This window comes from Protopterus annectens, chromosome 12.part0 (genome assembly GCF_019279795.1).
Source record: "Protopterus annectens isolate FY-2018-M chromosome 12.part0, PAN1.0, whole genome shotgun sequence".
Classification (NCBI taxonomy): domain Eukaryota; kingdom Metazoa; phylum Chordata; order Ceratodontiformes; family Protopteridae; genus Protopterus; species Protopterus annectens.
The window spans coordinates 492804612-492828449 of NC_056746.1; the positions used below are offsets into that span (position 1 = coordinate 492804612).

At 39.8% G+C, this 23838-nt stretch overlaps 1 protein-coding gene across 9 annotated transcripts in view; it reads right to left on the reverse strand.

The window, feature by feature from the left end:
• Nucleotides 1-18537: 18537 nt before the first annotated feature.
• The window catches only part of CARHSP1 (calcium regulated heat stable protein 1), a 963972-nt gene continuing 958671 nt past the window's right edge, over nt 18538-23838 (reverse strand). For all 9 annotated transcript variants that reach the window (XM_044089611.1, XM_044089606.1, XM_044089612.1 and 6 more), the window contains one exon: nt 18538-19564. In XM_044089611.1, the coding sequence (XP_043945546.1) occupies nt 19402-19564 (163 nt within the window). In that variant the 3' untranslated portion in view covers nt 18538-19401. The remainder of the gene's footprint in view (nt 19565-23838) is intronic.

The window sequence follows — 23838 nt, forward strand, 5'->3', positions numbered from 1 at the left end:
TGAAATAGTAACTTCATGGCGTCTTCCAATATATTTAAAGTTTTTTCATCCTCAGGTAAAAAAAACTCCTAATTCTGGCTGGAAAAATTAGTTGAGATTTAATGTTTAGCTTCTTTAAGTTTTTTATGAGTGGAATACATGCCTTTCTTTTAGTCATTACAGATGTAGTACAGTCATTATCAAACCTGACAGTGTTGTCCTTTATTTTTATTGGAGAATTTGCCCAAGCAGACTTCAGTACCAGGTCCTTGTCTTGGCTGGAAGGAATTTAATAATAACTGATCTGGGAACAGGAGGACTTTTCTTCAGAGAAAAAGCCGAAAGAGACCTATGAGCTCTCCCAATATCAAAGGAGAGAGAGATTCTCTTAGATTTAGGGCTTTAGGTAGGTACCCAGGTAGAAACTGCAACGTATTGTCATTTTCCTCCTTTTCTTGGGATTCCATATATCCTAACATTATTTCTCCTAGATCTACTTTCTAGGTCTTCTAATTTCTCCATAAGCAAAGTATTTTGCTTTAACAGGAATTCTGTGTGATTCTCACTTTCTGCCATCTAAGTCATTTAGTGCATTCTCTATTGCTCAGATCTGCACAGATTGTTTTTATGACTTCATTAACATATCTGTTTCCTGCAATCCTATTTTATATTGTCCATTTTGGTCTCAAGTTTATCCAATTAAACAGAAAGTTCCTGGATACTGCCCAAAACAGATTGTAGTTCTTTTTTCACTGAGTTTTCTTGAGAGTGTCTCATTCTGTCAAAATAGTCAATAAAACTTCTGACAGGAAAAAGTCAAAGAAAAAAACATAAAAACTTGATTTTTTCCTTCAAATATTAATCTAAGCTTGTGTAAAAGGCAATATATAGAAAAACAAGTTTTTGTTGAATTTGTATAATAAAATCCTGTCAGAAAAAATAAAATAAAAAATATAATACCGGCTCTGTTAGCTAAGAAAATAAACTTTAATAAAACAGACGAGCGCTTTCGGGCAAATTCGCCCTTCTTCAGGTCACCATATAATAAAACAACTATTTAAAACTGATTTAAAAACTAAAGCAGTAAAGTGAAGTACATCAAAATCAATGAAGCAATCTCCACCCTTGCAGTTCTCAATGGAACACAGCAATTAAGGCCCGGTACTTTATCGGCTTGCAGAGTAGCTATCCAATTCAATTCCGCTACTTAAGTTGTATTAACCAAGTCTCCTTCCCTCCAATATTCTTTCAGTACCTGCAGTACCATAAATAAAAATGTAGGTCCATAATTCAGTTGTAAATGGTGCATTAGTCAGCCTTTCACAGCGAATGTCACTAATATGTTTCAAAATTCATTCTTTAAATTGTCTATTGCTCATATCTACATAAAAACTTCTGCATTGCTGACAAAACGCTAAATATATTATGTTCTGAGTCTTACAACTAGTATACAGTCTAGGGGAGTAAATTTTACTTGATACTAGATGGACAAAACTGTTCTGAATAGAAATATATCTGCAGGCTGCACATGATCAGCATGGAAAGTTACCAATCCTTCCATCATCAAGCATCACTGGATTCATAGGACCATAGCAAAGTCTCCTTTTTAAAGAGACATTATTCTTAAATCCAAAAGAGGGATGGTCAGCTACAATATGTCTCTAAGGTGATCATCTGATGTCAATATATTCCAGTTCCGCTTAATAATCTTACAGACCATATCAGTGTCACTGGTGAATGTGAAATATAATCAAGTATGCATTTCACTCATTCTACTGCTGCTCCGAAGGGCTGCATCACCAGATGAAATCGAATAGTATGGTTGCCCTTCCATAGTTCTTAAACCCTCCACTTCCTCATTGATACTCCTAACCTCATTCTCTGCATAGCCCCTGTGGCGCAGATCATGACAAAGAGCACCGGTTGCTTCTGCATATGACCGTTCATCAGTGTACAATTGAGAACGTTTAAGCAATTGTCCTTTTATGATGTTTCTAAAAACATATCCTGGATGAATGCTTGTTCTATACAACAGGTGGTTTTTCCAGTATGGCTTCCTATACAACTGTGTGTCTATCTGGCCATCACCTGTGATACACAGCCGTACATCCAGAATGTCAATGGTTACATCAGAATGAGTCAAAGTGAATTGAAAGAAGTCTGTAGTATTCTCCATGTATGCTACAAAGTCCTTCAGTAATTCCAATGTTCCATCCCAAAAGATAAAGATGTCATCTACAAACTTCTTGTAAAACCTGATTTTTGTAGAATAAATACGTCTCTTAAGGACGTATGTCTCTTCCCATCTAGCCGTCACAACACAGCCCACAGCTACACCCTCCTTTTGAAGATAAAATCTATTGTTAAAAAAGACCAGATTAACTTCAATTACCATTTCTAGCAGCGTACATATAACATTAATAAATGGAGTACAATAATGACTTCTTTCTTGAAGAAATAATCTGATTCAACCCTGTAATCATTAGGTTTGATGGTAAATAAAATTTGTACATTCATAATCACCAGTAAAAGGCCTTTCACATTTCAAATTTTCATAGTTTCTTCATATAGAGTCCTCAGAAAGTGTTTTGTATCTTTCAGGACACTGAGGGTTTTCTCAAGCAAAGGTCTCAATTGATGATCAACAAAAATTGACAGATGCTGTGACCCAACCAGCTCCTGCTACTATCTGGTGAAACTGTGGATCATCAATATTATTATGTACCTTTGGCAATTCACTGATACTTGGCACCAATGGTTCCTTAATCAAAAAATATTCATACTGCTCTGATACGATCATTCTACACATCAACATATCATGCTTCCCTTTTATCAGATGATCAACTTCAGGTTTATCAACTTCAATACAATTGCCAGCATCTCCCTGAAGATCTCCCATTTTCTTAACATAAAAAACAGTATTCATACAATGAAAAAAAAGGAAAAGAAAGCAAAGACTTTGTGCTGCTAGCAGTTTGCCACTCCCCTTTTTTTAAGGGAAACCAAGCAGAACATCTATCTAAAAAGGCACTCGGGAGACTATCTCCCACATCTTCCAGAAACGGTTGAGTGCATACTAGACTTGTGAGTGAGTTTCTGTGACAGCAATCCTGTAGCATGCATCAACATCATAAACCACATTTAGTGGCATGTTTGCAGTGTGTGATAATTTAGCCACCTTATCTCTTAAGGTTTCATCATGTAACTTCAAAGTGAAATTCTCATTGTAATCCCATACATTGCCCTGGTGCCGACTCCAATATGCCTGATAATTAATGGCCCTTACCTACAAGGTTGCTGAATTGTACAATTTTCCCCATACTTGTTAAGAATCCTACTTTCTCTGTCATCAAGCAAGGTTATTCAGGACTGGAACAACTCTGGAACCTGAAATCTGCCTCCAAAGAATTGACTACAGGGTCCACAACTGGGATTTTAATTCTGAGCCCTTCAAAATCTAGGAAGACCAGTGCCTAGGAATTATACTCTAGGAATGCACTTTTAAAAACATTGTCAAATGCTTCTACTGAAGGAATTGAAGGGTTGCTCAATGCTCAGCAGTTTATAGTTCCTCTCCTCCCCTCCTGGGATTCCTTCTTTGTAGGGTGCATCTTTTTATGTTTTTGAAATAACACCCCTTCTTTGTTAGGTTACTTTTTATGTTTAAGTCGGGCATCAGTAGATAAAATGCTTAACATCAAAGCAGTCCTGGACAAAGTGTTTTCTGGCTGAAGTATTCCTGAAGAGAGACTTGTGTCTCCACTTCATGGTCTTCAGTTTGAACCTAGCAAAATGGGGCAGAATGAGAACATTGCACTCTGTCTCCAACCAAAACACACACTGATTATAAAGTTTTCATAGTGTATCTGTTTCCTACAAGTAATGTAATTATTAACTTTATATTCTGACATCTTCCATAATGTGGCTGAACCAGAACAGGTAAAGACTGAAGATTTACTAGAATTTCTGCAACAGTGGGTCCCTCTTTAAGCGACTTAATATGTCAAGAGTTCAGTGCTAACTTCATGAGGAGGGTTTTGTAGGTGACATATCAGCCAAGAGAAACCACTCAAGAGTGTACCAAGGGCGACTGACTACCCTTTACGTGAACTGCACTAACTCTTGAGATAAAATGTTTGTGTCTGTAGTAATAAGTGTGCATCTCTCAGTCTGCACTTAGCTGGTCTTTCAGTATATGACAGTACCAAACACAATTTGTTCCAGTTTAAACAAATTAAGCACATTAGGAATATTACACTATATTTTCCCTGGTTGACTGAAAACAACTAAGTTATTCACAATGTTGGAAGTAGCAAATTTGATTTAGAAATGTAAAAAAAAAGTTTGCTGCCCAAGAAAAACAGAGGGCTAACTTACAGCAAACGTTCTGTTCTGCGAACACTGACTTCAGTTTAGAACTACACGTTTGCAATCTCAGTGGTTCTTAAAGATAACTGTTACAATTTTTCAGGTATGCAGGTGTGTTTAAATTTTGTTTCTTTTAGTATGTAGGCTGTGATTATTCTTATCTTCATAGGACAAGATTTTTTGTTCTACGGTTTACTAGCTTAGAGGGGTTTGTGCATTAGGGTATCTTATAGGGTACAAGTAAGTCACTTCTGTTGTGTTTTTGTATAGTGTTTTCCCCCACATACTTATTTTACATTCAGGAAATGTGCTGATCTGAAATGTAATGTGTGTAGTACTTAAAATAAAAATAAAACCAAAGAAAAAAAAAACAGCAGCATAATCCAGGTAATTGGGAAATGCTTTAATATTAGCGTGACTTACAAGTCAGACTTTAGTCATACATACACTAGGAATGGAGGTGTTCACACACTCTTCAGACACTAATGTTTTTTGTTATTTTTAGGCAGAGTGTATGTTACTGTAGTTCACTGGCACAATACAACTCTGCGTTGTGGGTGACATGGTTCTTTCTGGATCAGTTTACTACCCTGGTCAACAAACTGCCAGAAAAAAGTAAATAAAACAAATGGGGAGTTTTCTTTGTGATGCCACGAGTTTACGTTCATATACCCATACAAATAACTTGTGCACTCTATGAACATTCCTTCCAAGATTAATGGGCAGTTCAGTAATATTTACATGTGGAATATGCTCATAAAACTGCAAAAAAATTAAACACAGTTCCAACCAAAACACAAGGCATTTACAGAAAGTGCTGATTGTAACTAGGCTACAGGAAATGCAGCTGTTTCAGAACTAAAAGTGGACTGAAATAAAAGTGCAACAGTGAGCACAGAATGCTAGACTGAAAACAAAAATCATATCAGATCAAACACCAGCATACTCAATAATGGATGGAACTTAATTTTCAGAGTTCAAGACATTTTATCCACACAATAATAAAATAGTGTCAATCAAGCACTTTTACAGCAACAACAAAACCTGTAATGTCTACACCAGGTTTCTGTTTGCATCAGTAGATACAGCAAGTACAAGATGTATGTTAAATACAATAAATATAGCCGTATGATGCACTCAACATACACATTTGTGCACAAAACCAACACAAGCACAATGTTCACTGACTGCAAGTAGTATCATGTAGGCACTGTTTTGAGACTGGTTCTGACATATGGAAAAATCAAACGGTACATAATGCAAGCCACAGCAAGTTTGTTATTAAAGAGCAAGCTGCAAATATCAGCACAAAAAGTGTTGTTTGAAATGCATGCTGCACTTTGCTACTCTGAATTCATTGCACTGACATTTGTACTCTCAGAACAGTATGCAACTGCTGCATGCTTAAAAGGTTCACGACCACAACAAGGAAACTGCAGTGTGCAGCTATACATCTGCTGTGTAAAAAAAAAACAGAAAGGAAAGGAAATGGTGAAAAATTTCCTTGATAGCAAGGGTGAAATCCACTTTATTAAGCATATGAATAACATGAAGAACAAATATAGTTATTTTGCATGGTGTGTGAGTTAGGGGTTAAGCAACTTGACATCTATGCAGGGCAAACCTTCCCTACATCCCTTACCTAAACTTTCTTACTTCACAGTTCTTTGCAACTTAAAGACCTAAAAAAATGGACAATTTACAGAAAACCTAACTGGACATGTCACTAGTTTTAATGTTACACTTAAAGTTGCCCCATACAAAGTATAATGCAAGGTAGGCAAAAGAGTTCTATCTCTGAATGCTTTAGAAAGATGCAAATGTGACATTAAGCAAACAAAAAACTGAAAAAAAATGTTTCAGAGTGACATCCAGAGAAAATAATACAAAACAATACCTTAAAAAAAGTGTAAATTAAGTCACTGGTAGTAACCTCTGTGCACACAAGCTTAAGTGAGGCTGTTAAAATCTTTGGAGTCTTGTCACAGAATTACAAAGCTGCATTCTCCGTTAGCATAACGTTATGGTAGTTAGAATGGTTCTCTAATGTAAGCAAGCCAATCCCCTGTACACTGCAACTGTACCACAGTAATTTAACAAACATTTTAATGTTGAATTCATGCGGAAAAGTAACAAATATGCATTTGAATGGAGTATAACTGTATGCTGCTGCATGTATTTTACACTGCAGTACATCTTTCCAGAGTCATAAAGTCAGAGCTTAACAACTTAATACATGTAATATTCAGGGGAAATTCTGCCTAGTCTCTATGGCACATGGAGATGAAGCCCTTACTGTGATGCAGGTAACAAGGGTGTGATTAGTGATTAGTATCCCCAGTATTGGAGGAGTCAGGGAGATAGAGAGATCAATGAAGGGGTGTGGCCCAACCTCCTCTTCCAGGTGGTGAGCAGGATGGAATGCACTCCGGAGACATGAAATCAGTGTGAGTTCCCTGATGGAAGCTGGGAAACCTACCATTTATGCTTCCTGGAGAGGGTCGAGTCTGCTTGCATGGAATGCTCCTTGCACAAATGAGGCAACTGAGCCATGGGGGTTAAGAGGGGGGGGGGGTCAGCCCTTACTTACAAACTGAATGAATGGAAAATGCAGTTTCGTAACACAATGTACTGTGGTTGCAAATTTATTCTCTTTTGGGAAGGGGGTAGGCCCAGTAAAGTTATCACCCTCAATTTCATTTGACAGTAATGGTAATTCAAAAATATCAGTAACATACCTTGCACTAACAACTCCGTCAAGGTGGACATGATGAAGTCAATGTTTCAGTAGACGTGTTCAGTCAGTTTCTTATTTATGTGAATTGCCCGACAGTTAGCTATTAAAAAATTTTGCCTTTAAAAGATTTGACATGGTGCAAATGAATTCAGAGGAATAAAAGATGGAAGAAAATATAAGCAGACTTTGCTAACAGATAATATTTTCAAAACAGTTTATTTGACTATCACAGAAAACAAAACAAACTCCAATGCATAAGTCACATAATAATGCCACAGGCAATGACGCTCACCCCATGTTTGCACAAAGACACTCCTTTCATTCAGTTCCTTCAAATATAAGTGAGGCTTACAATGTTCAAATTAGGTTAAAATATTGTTGAAATGCACACAAAACATATGTGAGTACTAAATATATCTATCAATATTTGAGAAGGCCTTCTGCAGGGAGTGAGAAACATCTTTGGAAGGGATCCATATGCCAGAGCTAAGGGGGTGCGTCTTAAAAGATTTCCAATTCTGACTCCCATTTAAAAAATTGTTTCACCTGCAAGAAAACATATTAACTGACTGACACAAAACTATAATAGCTGCAGGTTTACTCAAGGAAAACTCTGCTGTCAGCATGGTTGCACATGGGATGGTCCTTATACAACAGCATGCAACATGGTAGTCCATGGAACTGAAGTGATTGCTACCAAGCCAGAACACAGACCAAGTCTGATGAAAAAGAATGTTTTAAAGGCAGCTATAACATGTTGATAATAAAGTTCAGGTTCCAAGTGAGAGACTAACTGTTCAATACAAGCTGGCAATAAAAGAGCTTCAAAAAAACCTTAATCAGTGCACTTTCCAGTAGATGAAAAAGTAAACTGTGGTCTACAAAAAATTCATCTGAGAAAGATAACACAGCACTGCAGAGAAATACTCCTTCCCATATGGAGATTTTTTCCCCCCTCTAAGCCTACAGGTCAGTCCACCTGTTTGGATTCCTATGCAGAGGGATTACTGATGCAGCCACATTCTTAGACAAAGGCACAACAGTCTCATGTTTCCAGACAACACTTATCTCTAGAAGGAGTATGTTTCAAAGGGTCTGAAACCCCACTGTTCTAGTGGAAACAGTCTTATCACTGGATGAAAGTCCCAAGTGATTAGATTAGACTTGTCTCTGGAAAGAACAGGATTTAGAGGCCCTGAAACTATATTTTCTGTGTCAGCAAGAGGCCACTAGGAAGCAACAGTGATGAACCTTGGCCTTTCTGTATGGTTGTGTAATACTACATTAACAGGTGAGGGATGAAAAAAGAAAAAGTGAATGTATATTGAAAACATTCCTTCCAACTACTCTAGAAAAATATTTACTACCCCTGCAGTAGGCAGCACTGGATTCACTCGAGGACAGATCATTCCTGGAGTTCTTGCCTTCCAGTAGACCACCAGTACATTCTATTTATGTTGTGTGCAGTCACACCCAAAGTCCCTCAAAAAAACACCTCATCAGAATTTGCTGTTTAATGGGGAAAGCTTTGACTACATACAATTTCACATAACTGAAAATGTATGAATAGAAGTAATTTCTTCATTCTCATGACTAAACAGCCTTTGACTGAACATTTTGGTCAGGAATGAAAAGTGTACCAGAAGTTCCTCTGAAGCTGAATGCTGTGTCACAGAAGGACAAGCAAGAGACCCCAGAAGCTCTAGGACACAAATTCTTGATCATGTCTAGAACATAAGTGTCACAAGTGATGCTATTCCAGAAGGGAAAAAAACAGAAAAAACTTACCATCTTATCAATGTAGTGTGTGGGGAACAGCCAGAACTTTTTGGAGGCTAACTATGATGCCTTTAGAGAACTTCTCTGGAGGACAATGTGGTAGTGTGATCTTGAACTTTGGGGACAGTCGTTCAGTCTAGGATACCTTGGTTTCTCCTAAATGCCAAGATGAGTTTGCAAGAAGATGCAGAAAAAAATATACATTGCTTCTATTATGTAAAGGGCCTTACTTGTTACCTGAAAGTCTTTATTGATATCAAAAAGTTCACTTAAAAGAGAGTCTCAACCTTAAATGGGGCATCCAGAAAGGTTTGATGCGATTTCTCATGAGAAAAGGACAGCCTAAATCATGCTGCTTTAGTCATTTAAAAAGCTGTAAATCTGTCTTATCAATGATGATATAGTATGCCATATGGAACCCCAACTCAAACACAATAATAAGAATATGTTCTTCTACTTCTTAATCACCACATAATGGAAAGAAGAGCAGATTTTCTATGGCTAATTCAAACACAGAAGTCAGGATGAAGGACATACAAGTAGGAAATACTGTCCAGACGACCTAAAGTTGCAAAGTTGTCCACAGTCTCAGCCTCTCTGTCTGGGGCAGTCTAACAAGATGCTAGGGCCTATACAGGAAACAACATACAGATTTTCATTAGGATGCCCCATCAATCAGGAGATCATTCAGATAACACAGTCTTTAAAAAGTTTGTCTTCTTAGGGGCTCCAGAACCCAACTCAAGGTGCATTCAATCAGCAAACACAATGCACCTAATCATGGGTTCTAAAGGGGATATAAATATAGACATTTACTTAAATATCAAAATGTTAAAATATGTTTTAAAAGTATTTTAAAGTTCAGGGTAGAGAAGATCACTTCATGAAGGTCTCTCTAAAGGAAGGATCTTAGGGAGAAAAAGTAATGAAGCGCTTCAAATACAGGAAGCTAATTTCTTTCAGACTTGACAACAGCCAGTCTGATAAAGAGGCAAACAGTGGTCTCATGCTAATACAACAGATTCACACTTGCCACAGATGGAAACAATATAGACCACATACTCAAGTCTGCAAGCAGCATGGGTCTGCATAGTGTATGAAAGGCAATAATAGGGACCAACAGAGCAGAATGTGACATAATAGTGTTTGTATTGCACTTAACTGCTGTATTTTTTCATGCATTTCTTCTGCACTCATTCTCCATGCATTGTACAGACTATAAAAGTACAGGATGAAAAGAAAAGGTTAAGGACTCAAAAATGGACACAGTGCAAGACAGGACCCGTCTGAATCATCCCACTATCACCAGTGACTAGTCGAGTACTTGGGATGAGGGCTAGAGATGGAGGTTGAGTTAGCACCTATAAAAATGTCCTGAGGACTTGAAGCCTTAGTGTTGGCATGCTTTGGGGATGTGTGCTTATTTCGGTGAAAGAAGGAAGGTTCGAGCTGCACCTTGACAGTACAGTTGTGTAAGATCTTGCCATAACAGTAGGTGTCCTGCCCATCAATGTTGCAGTACTCTTTACTCTTGGGATATCCTGCACAGGATGGTTGAACATCCAGACAGCATATCACAGCCTTTATATGTGTATGTACTACATGCAAGGCATAAGGTACACATGTGACGTATGAGCGCCTAATCCTAAGAACTGAAGTGCCCCAGAAGAACAACAGTAACCTCAAATGAGAGCAATAACACATACATCCAGGAAAGGAAGAAAAAAAAAGAAAGACCCCTTGGCCAGAAGGAAAACAACAGAAAGTAACAAGGGGTGGGGGGAGAGATAGAATACTGCAACAGTGAGCGGTAGGACATCTACTGTTATTGCAAGAACTTACACAACTGTACTATATTACTATATCCTTTCTTATCACTGTTGCAGTATTCTTTACTCTTGGGAGAGTACAAAAGTTACTGTAAAGTATGGGAGGAGGAAGTCACAGAACAGCCCACTAAAAATCAAGGGTGGCCTTGGTAAAACCCACCCTGGCCCTAAAAATGGCATCCACCATGTAATGTTTGGTGAAATTATAAATAGAAGACCAAGTAGCAGCTTCCAAGATGGTAGTATCCAGACCTCTGAAAAAAGCACCAGAAGAGGCCACTGCCCTGGTGGAATGAGCATGAACAGGAGAGGAAAGCTGCTTGCCATGAAAACAGCATAGAGAAATGGCCTTAGAAATCCAGGAGGAGATGGTCTGCTTAGATACTGCCAAACCCAATTTCCTGGCATGAAAGGAAACAAAACACTGCTCAGATATCCTGATATGTTTTGTCTTGCCCCAACTAATATCTAAGCTGTTGATGTAAATTCAAGGTGTGCAGAACCCTCTCGTTAGGATTCTGTGGAGAAGGGAAAAAGAAGGAAGATGAATGGACTGACTCGAGGACAAACAATTAACCATGTTTGGCATAAAAGAAGGACTGGTACGAAGAGACACCCTGTCCTTGTGGAAAAAAAACAAAAAAGGTGGAACCGCCAAGAGTGCTGAAGATTCAGAGACCCTCCTGGCAGAAGTAAGAGTCACCAACAATACAGTCTTCCAAGTACAATGTTGTAACGAAGATGAAACTGCAGACTGAAAACAGGGCTGGGACAATTTCTCAAGAACAAATTTAAGGTCCTGAGAAGGATGAATAGGCTTCCTTAAAGGCTGAATATGAAGAATGCCTTTCAAAAATTGTTAGACTTCAAAACTAACAGCCAAAGGTGTATTCTGAGACAGACAAGGGGAAATGGCTCATTAAAAAATGAACTTTAACAGATGAATATGCCAAGCCAGAAGTGAGCAACTCTCATAAATAAAGGACCATAGGTAGCAAACAGAAAAATGGTCCAGGTCAGGCTCGAGACACCAATAGAACATTTCTTCCATTTAGTCTCACACTACTTTCTAGTAATGGGTTTTCTGACCTCCTGCAAAACTAAAAGCACTTCCTCAGAAAATGGTGCCTAAAAGGAACCAAAACCCTATCACTTAACTGTCGAATGAAGGGCGAGTAAGTCAGGGTGAGTAAGAGATTCCTTGTCTTGTGTGAGAAGATCCAACCTGTGAGGTAACCTGTGATGATTTCCACAAGCCAGATGAAACAGAAGAGGAAACCAGTGTTGTCTGAGCCAAAAAGGAGTCACCAGCAAGATTATGGGCCTGTCTGACATGATCTTGTGCAGGACCTGTGGTAGCAATGGAAGAGGGGGATAGGCATACAGAAATATTGGGTTCATATTAGCTTGTCGAACACTCAAAAGAGTAAACGCTCTTTGACTGACAGCTAATATTCGAAACCACAAAAACTCGAACGGCCGGAACAGTGATTTTTCCCCCCAGGGAAAATAAATCCCTGTTCAAAAAAAAAAAACCCTCCCAAACAAATCCACAAATAAAATAAAGTGGGGGGATTCGCCCCCACACCTCCCAATGTGGGGGGCTGTGCCCCCCACCCCCTACTTAAATATACCAACTCCGAGATTGCACCACAGTGGAGGAAACTGCGAAGTCCCCACAATGGCCCAGCGATTTTTTCCCCTGGAAAAAAAAAATCTCTGTTCCGGCCATTCGAGTTTTTGTGGTTTCGAACATTAGCTGTTGATCAAAGAGCATTCACTCTTTTGAGTGTTCGACAAGCTAATAGGAACCCAAAATATCCACTTCCAAGAAAAAGACATGGCATCCACCTTCAAAGCCAGAGGACTTGGCACTATTGTACAGAGCTAGGGAAGTAGTTTGCTCAGAGGGGAGGAAAAAAAGATTTACTTGAGGAGTACCCCACCAATGTACAATACCCAGAAACACTTCCCTGTGAAGCATCTATTAGTAAGGAGCTGTCCTGAACCTGTTCAGTCTGCCACAAGATTGTGCTCTGAAAGAATGTAGACTATCTAAAAAAAACAAGTGATGATGGACTGCAAAATCTCAAGCCTAAACAGTCAGTCTGCAGAGAAGGTAAGATTTTGTGCCCCCCTTGCTTGTTGATGTACCACATGTCTGGTACTGTATGAAAAAAAATTAAAGGACTTGGAATCCAAAGGGAATGAAACTCCTGGACAGCTAGAAGTAGAGTCTTCAACTCCTTGATGTTGATATGGTCTGTCAGGCTTAAATGGGACCAAAGACCCTGGACTTTGAGGTTGTTGGAAGAGGTTCCCCAACTGTGATCGGAATCATCCATGTACAGCTCCTGAGTAGAGAGAGGTACCTGAAGAGGCAGACCTGGATTTAGGGGAATCTGGTGAATTCTCAAGCAGAACTTGAGCTTGAGACAAGGCAAGAGAGGAACTAGATTATTTCAGAGGGTGGCAGTGCTGGAGCCAAATACTCTTGAGATACCACTGAAATTTCCTCATGTAGAATTTGGCAAAGGGAACCATGGAAATGGTGGATGCCATGTATCCCAGAGCTTGGGGAAATTCCCTTGCAGAAATGACTTAAAGAGGAAGAAGAGACTGGAAATAAGCAATCAAAGAGAGGACCTTGGGAGGCAGGAGACAAACCAACATTGACTATTAGCATCCTTAGATGGCTTATTTGGGAAAACGCTCCTAAAAGCATTCTTGCCCGCTAAAAGGATGTTTTGGCTGCCTGACAAAAAAAATAAGGCTTATAAGGATAATTCGTCTGAAAATTAAGCACTGGAGAGACAAAGATTTGTTTAAAATCCTGCTCAACTTTATCCTTATCCTGAAGGGCCTTAAATAATTCCATTGCAGCAGTGCCAAAGAGATTCTAGCTGTCTAAGGGAGACTCCAATTTTCTGGCCTTGCTGTCTTCAGGCAGAGCCTGGAGGCATAACCAAGAATACCTCCTCATAACACACCCAGATGTAGCTACCCTACAGAAGGCTTCAGCACCATTATAATTAGATTTAAAAGAATGACAAACCACTTGGGAAGCACAGCTCAAACGGGAAATGGTAGAACTCTTACCATGTGAGTTAGGCAATTAAGCCAGAACACCCCCAAGTTGAGAGAGAAGAGCCAGGACATATCTAGTCATATAGGTCTGGTAATTAATAGTCCTAAAGGCTAAGGTAGCAGAAGTATATACTTTTTACTATACCTGTTCATGGCACAGCTGTGCTTACCAGAAGTTACAAGCTTATGAGATACCAGCAACTTGGATGTTTTATCCGTGGGTACAGAAATAACAGCTGGCTCAAATGAAGGCCTTTTCTATAAAAACTGTTGATCCTCAAGAACTTTACAGAATCTATCCAGTTTCTCTGGGGCAGACGTTTGAGAGTCAGAGGCCTGAGAAGCTGCCTTGAGTATCCAGGAGGGCAGCCAGAACTGGAGGGACTGCAGAAGCCAAAGAGAATCCATCTGCAAGTGTTCATAGCATCTTTATTGAATGTCACAAACCTGGGAACAGTCCTACTTACAGTGTTCCACTGTCTGAACCACCATATCTCAAAAGACAATTCCTCTATAGGAGAGTCAGGAGAAAGTGAATCCTCTTCCTGAGAACCCAAGGAAATGGGAGAATGGATCTGAGAGGAGTAAGCCAATGACTCCTCATCAGAGTCTAACTCTTGACCAGAGGACTTAAGAGTCCCTATGGCATTTGGAAGAAATGGAAGACTAAGGAACAGAGGTAGAAACAGATACTTCTTTGTGTGTGTGTGTGTGGGGGTGAATTAAGAGCCATAACAGCATTGAAAAGCCTGTAAATAAAATTCTGACATTCTTTGTGTGGATCCTTGACCACAGGGGCTGCATGATTAGTTTTCTGCTTCTTTTTCAAAGGAACATCAGCTTTAACAAATCTAGGTGGTTCATACCCCTGCCTAGATTCAATGAGGGTACCAGGCATTTCTTCCCTAAAAAGTATTTTGGGAATCCCCCTAGGCCCCTCTGAAATAATCAGCCATGGTTCCCCCTCCATATCTGCACCAGATGTAGGCATAGCTTCAATGGACATGTGGGTAGGCAGCTCCATGTCAGCCTCCAAATGGGTCGTGGCAGAGGCGGCTGACAGCAGCAGTGAATGGTTCTTGGGTTCCCCATCTAACCCAATGGAGATGTCTGGTGGAGACTGTTCAGCAGCAGGATTGGTTCAAACCTTTTTGGCTTTCTTTTTAAGTGGTGGCTGAATGTCAGGGTGGACGGATTTGGCCATGATACCCTGAGCCATCAACTGTTTCAATTAGCTTCAATCTCTGGTTCTCTTAAGTAATTTAAAGAGAGGACCGTGGAGTGTGTTACGGACAAATCTCACACTGCATATGGTCGTATGTAACACCCAAAAAAAAAAAAGACATTATTTGTGTCTATCTTTATGGAAAAACTGCATCCCACACTCACATTTTCCCTTCCTGGATGACATGTAAACTAAGGTAATAGTTAGAAAAAAGAAAGGGCAGATCCCAGTGGGACACTTATCTGTAAGAAGGCTCAGTGGTGAAACCAACTCAGTGAATGGCTTGCAGACCTAATTCAAACATAGTGTTCAGATTGGCGGCAAAGGAGCTCTGACGATTAGGCACTCGTATGTCACATATGTACTGTTCACCTTGCATGTCGGATATACATCTGATGTATGGTGTCCTGAAGATATAAAGGCTTTGGTATGCTGGTCGGTCATTCGGCTATCCTTGGCAGGATAACCCAAGTGTAAAGAACACTGCAACAGTGATAAAGGATGTCTTGCTTTGAAGAAGAAAAATAGGCTGATCATACTTAAACCATAAAATAAGCACAATGGCAAAAAAAGAAAGAAGTCAGAGCACTGTGCACTTTGAAGAACCAGATCTGGGCAATGGCTAGGATTAATGGATTTTTATATAACTTTTTTTGTACTCCTGCTGGCTGCTCTATAAGCCTATTCCCCTCCAAAACTGCTACACCCTGTGCACTAGTGAAGGCCTCTCTCTCTTTGGAGGCAGAGTCACCAGTCCAAAGCTTTGACAGTCACTATTATTAAATGGTCCCAGTTAACAAGGCAGCAACTGTGATGGTCCTGAGTCTTGATTGGGATAGAGTAGTTACATCTGGAAGATCTATGATTTTTGGGCAGTGAACATGGGAACTCTCCAAAAGCACGTTATAACGGGTTCTAAAAGCTAGAGGAAAAGCACAATTGTAAAAGCAGGTGTTCAAACAGAAGAACACTGCTGTAATACATTAATAAAATGGATGTAGTAAGCCACAGGTGGACATCAGTCTTCAGAAAAGACTTGGAGAGCAGCTGGAGGTCTTTAGAAGATACAATGCTATGTCCCACAATGTGGTCGCCAGCAGAAAGTTTACTAATCAAGGACAGCATAGTCCATACTATCTCCAGTTCTTTCTGGAGATGGGAATTATCAAGAGTTCCACTGTCAGTAAAGGGGGGGGGGGGGGCTGTCCTTTTTAAACCCCTAGCAGAGAAAAATATATATACATATATATATATATATATATATATATATATATATATATATATGTGTATATATATATATAAAACCACAACGGGTTGATATAAAAAGAATTGTCTTTCTCACGCTGAGTGTTATATATATATGGGTCTACTGCTTTACATCGAAAATACACTTTGAAACAGAGCAGTAGACCCTACATTTCAGTGAAAGTCCACTTAAACGAAAGTGCACTTTCGCTGAAGTCTAGTTCCCTGGGCTACCCCCCCCCAAACCCCCTCCCACTAAAATATTTTTGCAGGGGGGCAATCCCCCCTGCACCCCCCATGTGGGGTGTTGTGCCCCCCACACCCCCTACTTAAATATACCAACTCCAAGATCTCACTACAGCGGGGAAAAGGGAATATTCCCATTCCACGCTGCAGTGTGACTGCCGAAGTCAATGTTCGAAGTTTCACTACTTTGAACAAGTGGACTCGGTAAAGTGGGGTTCGAAGTAGTGAAACTTCGAACATATAGATGGATCCCATATATATATATATATATATATATATATATATATATATATATATAGACATATATCTCTCTACATATATATATATATATGTATATATATATATATATATATACATATATATATAGAGACAGAGAGATAAAAAAAAAAAAAAATATATATATATATATATATATATATATATACACACACACACACACACACACACACACACACACACACACACACACACACACACACACACACACAGAGAGAGAGCGAAATATATAGATATAAGTATGTATTTATATGGGTTCTTATCACTAAACTGAATATGGTCTGGAGAAAAGAACAATTCTGACTGTACAATCTTGCAAGTCAGAAATGCGAGTGTGTCACAAAGTTAAAAGCACAGAAGTAACAAATATTTCGGTATTGTATGTGTGTTACTACTAGTGTTAGGGAAAGGGCTAGTGTAAGGTATGTGTGCCTTGTTTAGTGTTATGGTTATGGAAGGGTTAGGGATAAAGATAGTGTAAGGTAAGTAAGGAATTAGTGATAATTTAAAACCATAAAATAATGTCTTTCACTTTTCTGCAAGCTGCTACAATCTCAGAAATTTAAAAAAAAAATGCCACATTTCAAGCCTAAACATATCTCGGATTCATATTGAGTCACTGAAGGTAGTTTTAGTGAAAGCAAAAAAATAAAAAAACAGTTTGCTGAGACCACCTTCAGCGAACATTAAAAGAAGTTTTTGTTAGAGGGCAAGCCTCCCGCACACCCCCATGAGGGGGAAGACACCCCCACACCCCTGGAATTTTATATATATATATATATGGTTCTACCTGACTTCGTCGACAGCTGAGAAGACCGACGACATCGAACTGAGCTCCAGAAGAGATCTTCGAAAGAAGACCGACGAATATCGGGGGTTGCAGAACACACAATGAGAAAGACCGACCACACGCCGACACAACACCGAGGGCCGAGGGCCGCCCGGGGAAAGGCTGTGTGGTAGTGAGAGTATGGACGGACGACGGGAAGCGCGAGGCAGGGTGTGGGAGATTGTTGGTCTGTGGGGATAGGGGTGGGTTAAGTGTAGTTAGGTTAGGGTTAAGTGAGTTAGGGTTAGGGATGTGTTTTGTTTTGTATGGTTATTTCGCTGTCGGTTATGTGTGGGTTTCGTGTTTATGGAGGTGATGTGGTTGTCGGTGTTGTGTGGTTTCGATTATGTCAGGTAGAACCATATATATATATATATAAAAAATCAGCACTGACATTGCACAACAGTGGAGAAAAAGGCAGTGGAGAAAAAGGCAAACTGGTTTTAATTTTTTTGCTTTCGCCAAAACTACTTTTGGTGACTTGACGTACTCCCCGTATCACGATGTAGCAGTCAAACAAGTACAAGAAAAAAAAGCAAATTAAGCAAATATGAGCCCAGTCCACCACACTGGCATAGGGATGCTTTATGGACACAGATGGGGTATGTCACTCCAAGCAGAGGCATTTAATATTCTGCTACTTGAAAGGAAACAAAATGATCTATCAAACTGTTGCACCCATAGAGAAGACTTCTAAGATTTGTGGCTACATGAAAATATATTACAATCAGCAGCTCGAAGTTTTATAATCCTTTCATACTAAACCTTTATATGGAAAACAAAATAACCAAAGTAAAGTCAAAATGAAGATTTCTCAAACTTTCAGTAAGCATATCATCCATCTGAAATGTATCCATTTTTTACATATGAATATAAGAACTTCACAAAAAGATACCACAGGTACAACAATGACAAAGGACGTCATTCACAACCTTAGTCAAGAACCTTTGAATACAGTTTTTATTTGTACAAAAACACAGTAAACGCAGCTGAAATTTTGAAATGACGCATTTAACAAATGTAATTACATTTCAGTCAGGCACTGTTTCAGCAGTATAGATAACAGGTTACTAGGGAGAAGGACCTATGAGCCTCTGGATACTAGCCCTCAAAACGTAGTGACTTCAGCAAATAGCGTGTCTGTGCAAGTAATCCCGAGTACAAACTGACATTTATTACACATAGTAAACTGAACCATGACATCTATTCATTTGTTTCATTTACCTGTTTGAAAGGGCCTTAACTGCCAAGGCATTCTCTGCATGTTGACCATGTTTAACTGACATACTTTATACTCAGATTTCACTAAAAGAGCCGAGATGCAAGATAGTTCTTTCTTCCTTGATCATTGCAATAAATGAGAAATTAGAAACCTGGGCCGCAAGTTACTAAAAAAAACAAAAGTGGCAAGAGTTCATTTAAAAGGGATAACTAAACTTGTCCACTTTCCCCCCTGCTCTTGGATTTCTGTAAGTGCAGAATGCAACTGAATACAAGATGAAAATCTCAAGGAGTTACAAAGTCAAAGCCTGCCCCTTAAAAAGGGTAAGATTACAGTAACTTTTAACAAGTATGTAAAATCATACTCAGTCTAGGATATGGAAAAAAAACAAACTGAAAGGCCAATATCCACAACAGTGCATTATCTGGACATATTCCTGTCTTAAATCACAATATAGAATACTCCCATACAACTCAATGCCTTCTGCTATCACACAGACATCAGCAAAAACTGGCTAAGTGACTATACCACCATTCCCCAGTTAGCACCCCCCAAACAAATACACAACTAAGTAGATGTTTATGAGCTGATGACGTGCCCTGACCAAGTCTCATGCTTCGTTGCTGGTGCTAGATGGGTGATGACCACTTCCACAGCTTGCTTCTTCTCATGTTTTGGAGGAATGGTGCACAACTTGTAGGTTACTTCATCACCTTCTACGGGCACATACTCGCCTTCAATACTGCCGAAACAGAGAAAAAAAAAAGTTAAGCCATGACTCATGGATATGGAAAGTAGAACTGCAGGCTAACCCAGATAAACAATTAATAATGTACTATAAAAATAAACTTGCTGGTTTTATTCTGGCATACACTGGTGCAAAACTAAAAGGAATGCTTTCTGCTCACAAATAGATTTCCACATATGCCTTGAACACAGTTATTGCACTAAAATCTGATGACCAGTGCCCTACAGCCAAGTCAAATACAGTGTCGTGGCCCTGTTGTCTGACAGCAGTGTACTGCCAGCCAATTCTCCTGTTGTAAACATGGGGATTTGTAGTCTTTTCATACCTTTCTTCCTAGTTTTCTGCTTTCTGCTATAGCTTGTGTATCAATGCAGTACCACTTAGTGCATTTCTTCTTTTTTAAATTCTATCAGGGCTGCAGCAGTCTATGACCTTGTTGCTGGAAATCTCGTATCATGTCACCTTCCCTTCTAGATTTTTTTTAATTTGATCTTTTAGGTGCAAACGAAGATCTTACTAACTAAGCTTTGTCTGTATGGAGAAGCTCTGGACATGGGCACTTTTCCTTTTTTTTAGAAGACTAATTTCACATGCATTTAAGCATTCTGTACCACCTGATTCAACTTCCTAACCAAAGAAGCCTACTAGTGTCCATATAAGGAGATTTCAAAGAACTTGCTACACAGTCTGAAACATTCCTTAAAGGTCCATCCAAGGTTCATTGTTTGCATTCAGAATATTCTCATGTTCCTGCTAGCCCACTCCTAGAAGTGGCTTATACAACATTTAGCAGTTTCAATGTCATTTCCTACCGGTTGCTTACTTAGCTACAGAAAACAGTGACAATGCTTAGTGTCAGCCCAAGCGTAATGTACTGCTCAAAGTCTGATATAAAGATGATTCTGAAAGAGTCCATAACTTAGACATATAATAACCTCACTATCTATGCCCCTCTCTGGCACACTCTTGCAGTGCATTTCAGAATATAACCTTCACTTAAATATGTCAGGGTCTATCTGGAACATCATTTCCACTAATACATGAGTGGGTGGTACTGTAGCACAGAGGTTGGTATTGCTGCGTCATGGTAATACATGAGTGGGCGGTACTGTAGAACAGAGGTTGGCACTGCTGTGTCATGGTAATACATGAGTAGGCGGTACTGTAGCACAGAGGTTAGTACTGCTGCATCACAGAGTTTGGTAATACATGAGTGGGTGGTACTGTAGCACAGAGGATGGTACTGCAGCCTCACATAGTTTGGTAATACATAAGTGGGCGGTACTGTACCACAGAGGTTGGCACTGCTGCGTCATGGTAACACATGAGTGGGTGGTACTGTAGCACAGAGGTTGGTACTGCTGCATCATGGTAATACATGAGTGGGTGGTACTGTAGCACAGAGGTTGGTACTGCTGCATGGTAATACACGAGAGGGCGATACTGTAGCACAGAGGTTGATACTGCAGCATCACAGAGTTTGGTAATACATACGTGGGTGGTACTATACCACAGAGGTACAGAGGTTGGTACTCCTGCATGGTAATACATGAGTGGGCGGTACTGTAGCACAGAGGTTGGTACTGCTGCATTATGATAATACATGAGTGGGTGGTACTGTAGCACAGAGGATGGTACTGCAGCATCACATAGTTTGGTAATACATAAGTGGGCGGTACTGTACCACAGAGGTTGGCACTGCTGCGTCATGGTAATACATGAGTGGGTGGTACTGTAGCACAGAGGTTGGTACTGCTGCATCATGGTAATACATGAGTGGGTGGTACTGTAGCACAGAGGTTGGTACTGGTGCATCACAGAGTTTGGTAATACAAGAGTGGGCGGTACTGTAGCACAGAGGTTGGTACTGCTGCATCATGGTAATACATGAGTGGGTGGTACTGTAGCACAGAGGTTGGTACTGGTGCATCACAGAGTTTGCTAATACATGAGTGGGCGGTACTGTAGCACAGAGGTTGGTACTGCTGCATCACAGAGTTTGGTAATACATAAGTGGGCGGTACTGTAGCACAGAGGCTGGTACTGCTGCGTCATGGTAATACATGAGTGGGTGGTACTGTAGCACAGAGGTTGGTACTGCTGCATCATGGTAATACATGAGTGGGTGGTACTGTAGCACAGAGGTTGGTACTGGTGCATCATGGTAATACATGAGTGGGTGGTACTGGTGCATCACAGAGTTTGATAATACATGAATGGGCGGTACTGTAGCACAGAGGTTGGTACTGCTGCATCACAGAGTTTGGTAATACATACGTGGGCGGTACTGTAGCACAGAGGCTGGTACTGCTGCATCATGGTAATACATGAGTGGGCGGTACTGCTGCATCACAGAGTTTGGTTCTCTGACAGACAAAGGGGTTAGTATGACAAAAGTGTCACAGCTTTAAAAGAGATACATATCAGCATTTAAGGAAATGCTTTAGAAAGAAACGGATACCTGACTAAGGCTTCCTGGGCTATCAGGATCTGTTGGGTAGTTCTGGATCTGGTCTATCACAATCTGTTAGGAGATGTCTGGGTCTGTATCTTTTTGTCAGCTAGAGCCTTCTCCCTCTTGCATCTTGATCTCCTTGTCTTATATGCTACCCATAACCAGCCTACATACATTTATGGGTTTACCCTCACGTCTTTTTCACCATTTTCAGGCTCTCAGCTGACCATCAACTGCTTTGCAGCATAATTTTACCTCTAGTGTTCCTGGTACTACCCCCTCCCCCTTCTATTCTCTTCTATGCAATTTCTGACTTAAGAGGACTTACCCTGTTATTTCAGAATACTGAATACGTTATTCTCTCTCAGTATCTGACGACTCATTTTTTGGCTTGCTAATGCTACCTCCCTCATACACTGATTTAAGCTATGTTAGTTATTAACTATGGTTGAAAGGTTTTATATAGTTCTAGTCTATGGATTGAAGAACTTTAGTGCTTATGATTCCTCTCTGTTATCACGAGACTGAGATGGTTATACCCACAGAAGCCAATCTGAGAGCTGCTACAGAATTACTTTTGTTGTTTTCCCATAAAAATGATTACCTGCTGTTTACACAGCCAGCACCTTTCAAACTGACTACCCATATTCGGTCATAATTTTAGTCCAAGGTCTTAGTCATGGTAACCACTTGAAATGTGAAACACGGATACTGAATAGCGCAAATTGGGCTAACATATATTAAGTGTGGGATTCACTTTTTAATTTCGAAAGCCCAAAATCTCGACTTTCAAAATACCGATTCCAGAAAGTCGAGATTTTAGAATCTCTAAATTAAAAAGTGGGAAAAAAAAAAAAAAAAAAAAAAACAACTAAAACAATGTTTTTGCAGGGGGGCAAGTCCCCCTGCACCCCCCTACTTAAATATACCAACTCCGAGTTCAGGCTACAGTGAAGAGAACGGTAATGCTCCTGTTCCACTTACCATTCTCTTCATTGTAGCGCGATCTCAGAGATGGTATATTTAAGTTGCAGGGGCTGTGGGGGGTGCAGGGGGGCTTGCCCCCCCCCCCTGCAAAAACACTGTTTTAGTTGTTTTTTTCTTCTTCCACTTTTTAATTTCAAGATTCCAAAATCTTGATGTTTTGAATTCAGTATTTCAAACTCGGGATTTTGGGCTTTAGAAATTAAAAAGTGGACCCAAAATGTGGCATGGCCATTTCCTGGAATATTCCCTTTTCTCTAAGGTATGTTTACCTTGGAGTTTATATACAAGTTTGGGGATGGGGTGGGGCTTACCTCCTTGCCAAAAGTTTGGGGTTGGGGTGGGGCTCGCTTCCTTGCAAAAAAAAAAAAAAAAAAGAAGTTTAAAGGAGAACAGCAATTTTTCTCGCTCTTTTCTTGGGTTTTCAGTCTTTTTTTTTTCCAGCTTGTTGGCACTTGGCATTTCGAGTGCCAGCATTTCAACAGAGAACCCTTATTCATAGGTTCGTAGTTGAATAGTAGGCTAACTGCCCTGATCAACCATTTTAAACCTATCCAATAACCCAAGGTCAGAATCAATTCCTAGACCTTTTGTCTAAGAGGAACACGTTAAGCATTATGCCAAACCCACCTCAGTTTCCATCTGCCCTTTCCTAACAGACCCACAGCAATCTCCTGCAGAAGAGGTGCAAAGTTTGAAAAACTCTTATCATACACAATTACAGGTTTACCTCTCCTCTTACATCTGCTTTAACACAGCTAAGGGGCCACATATCAAAGGCATACACCTGAAGGCATGCCATATGCATTTGTAATGTATCTTAATTTTT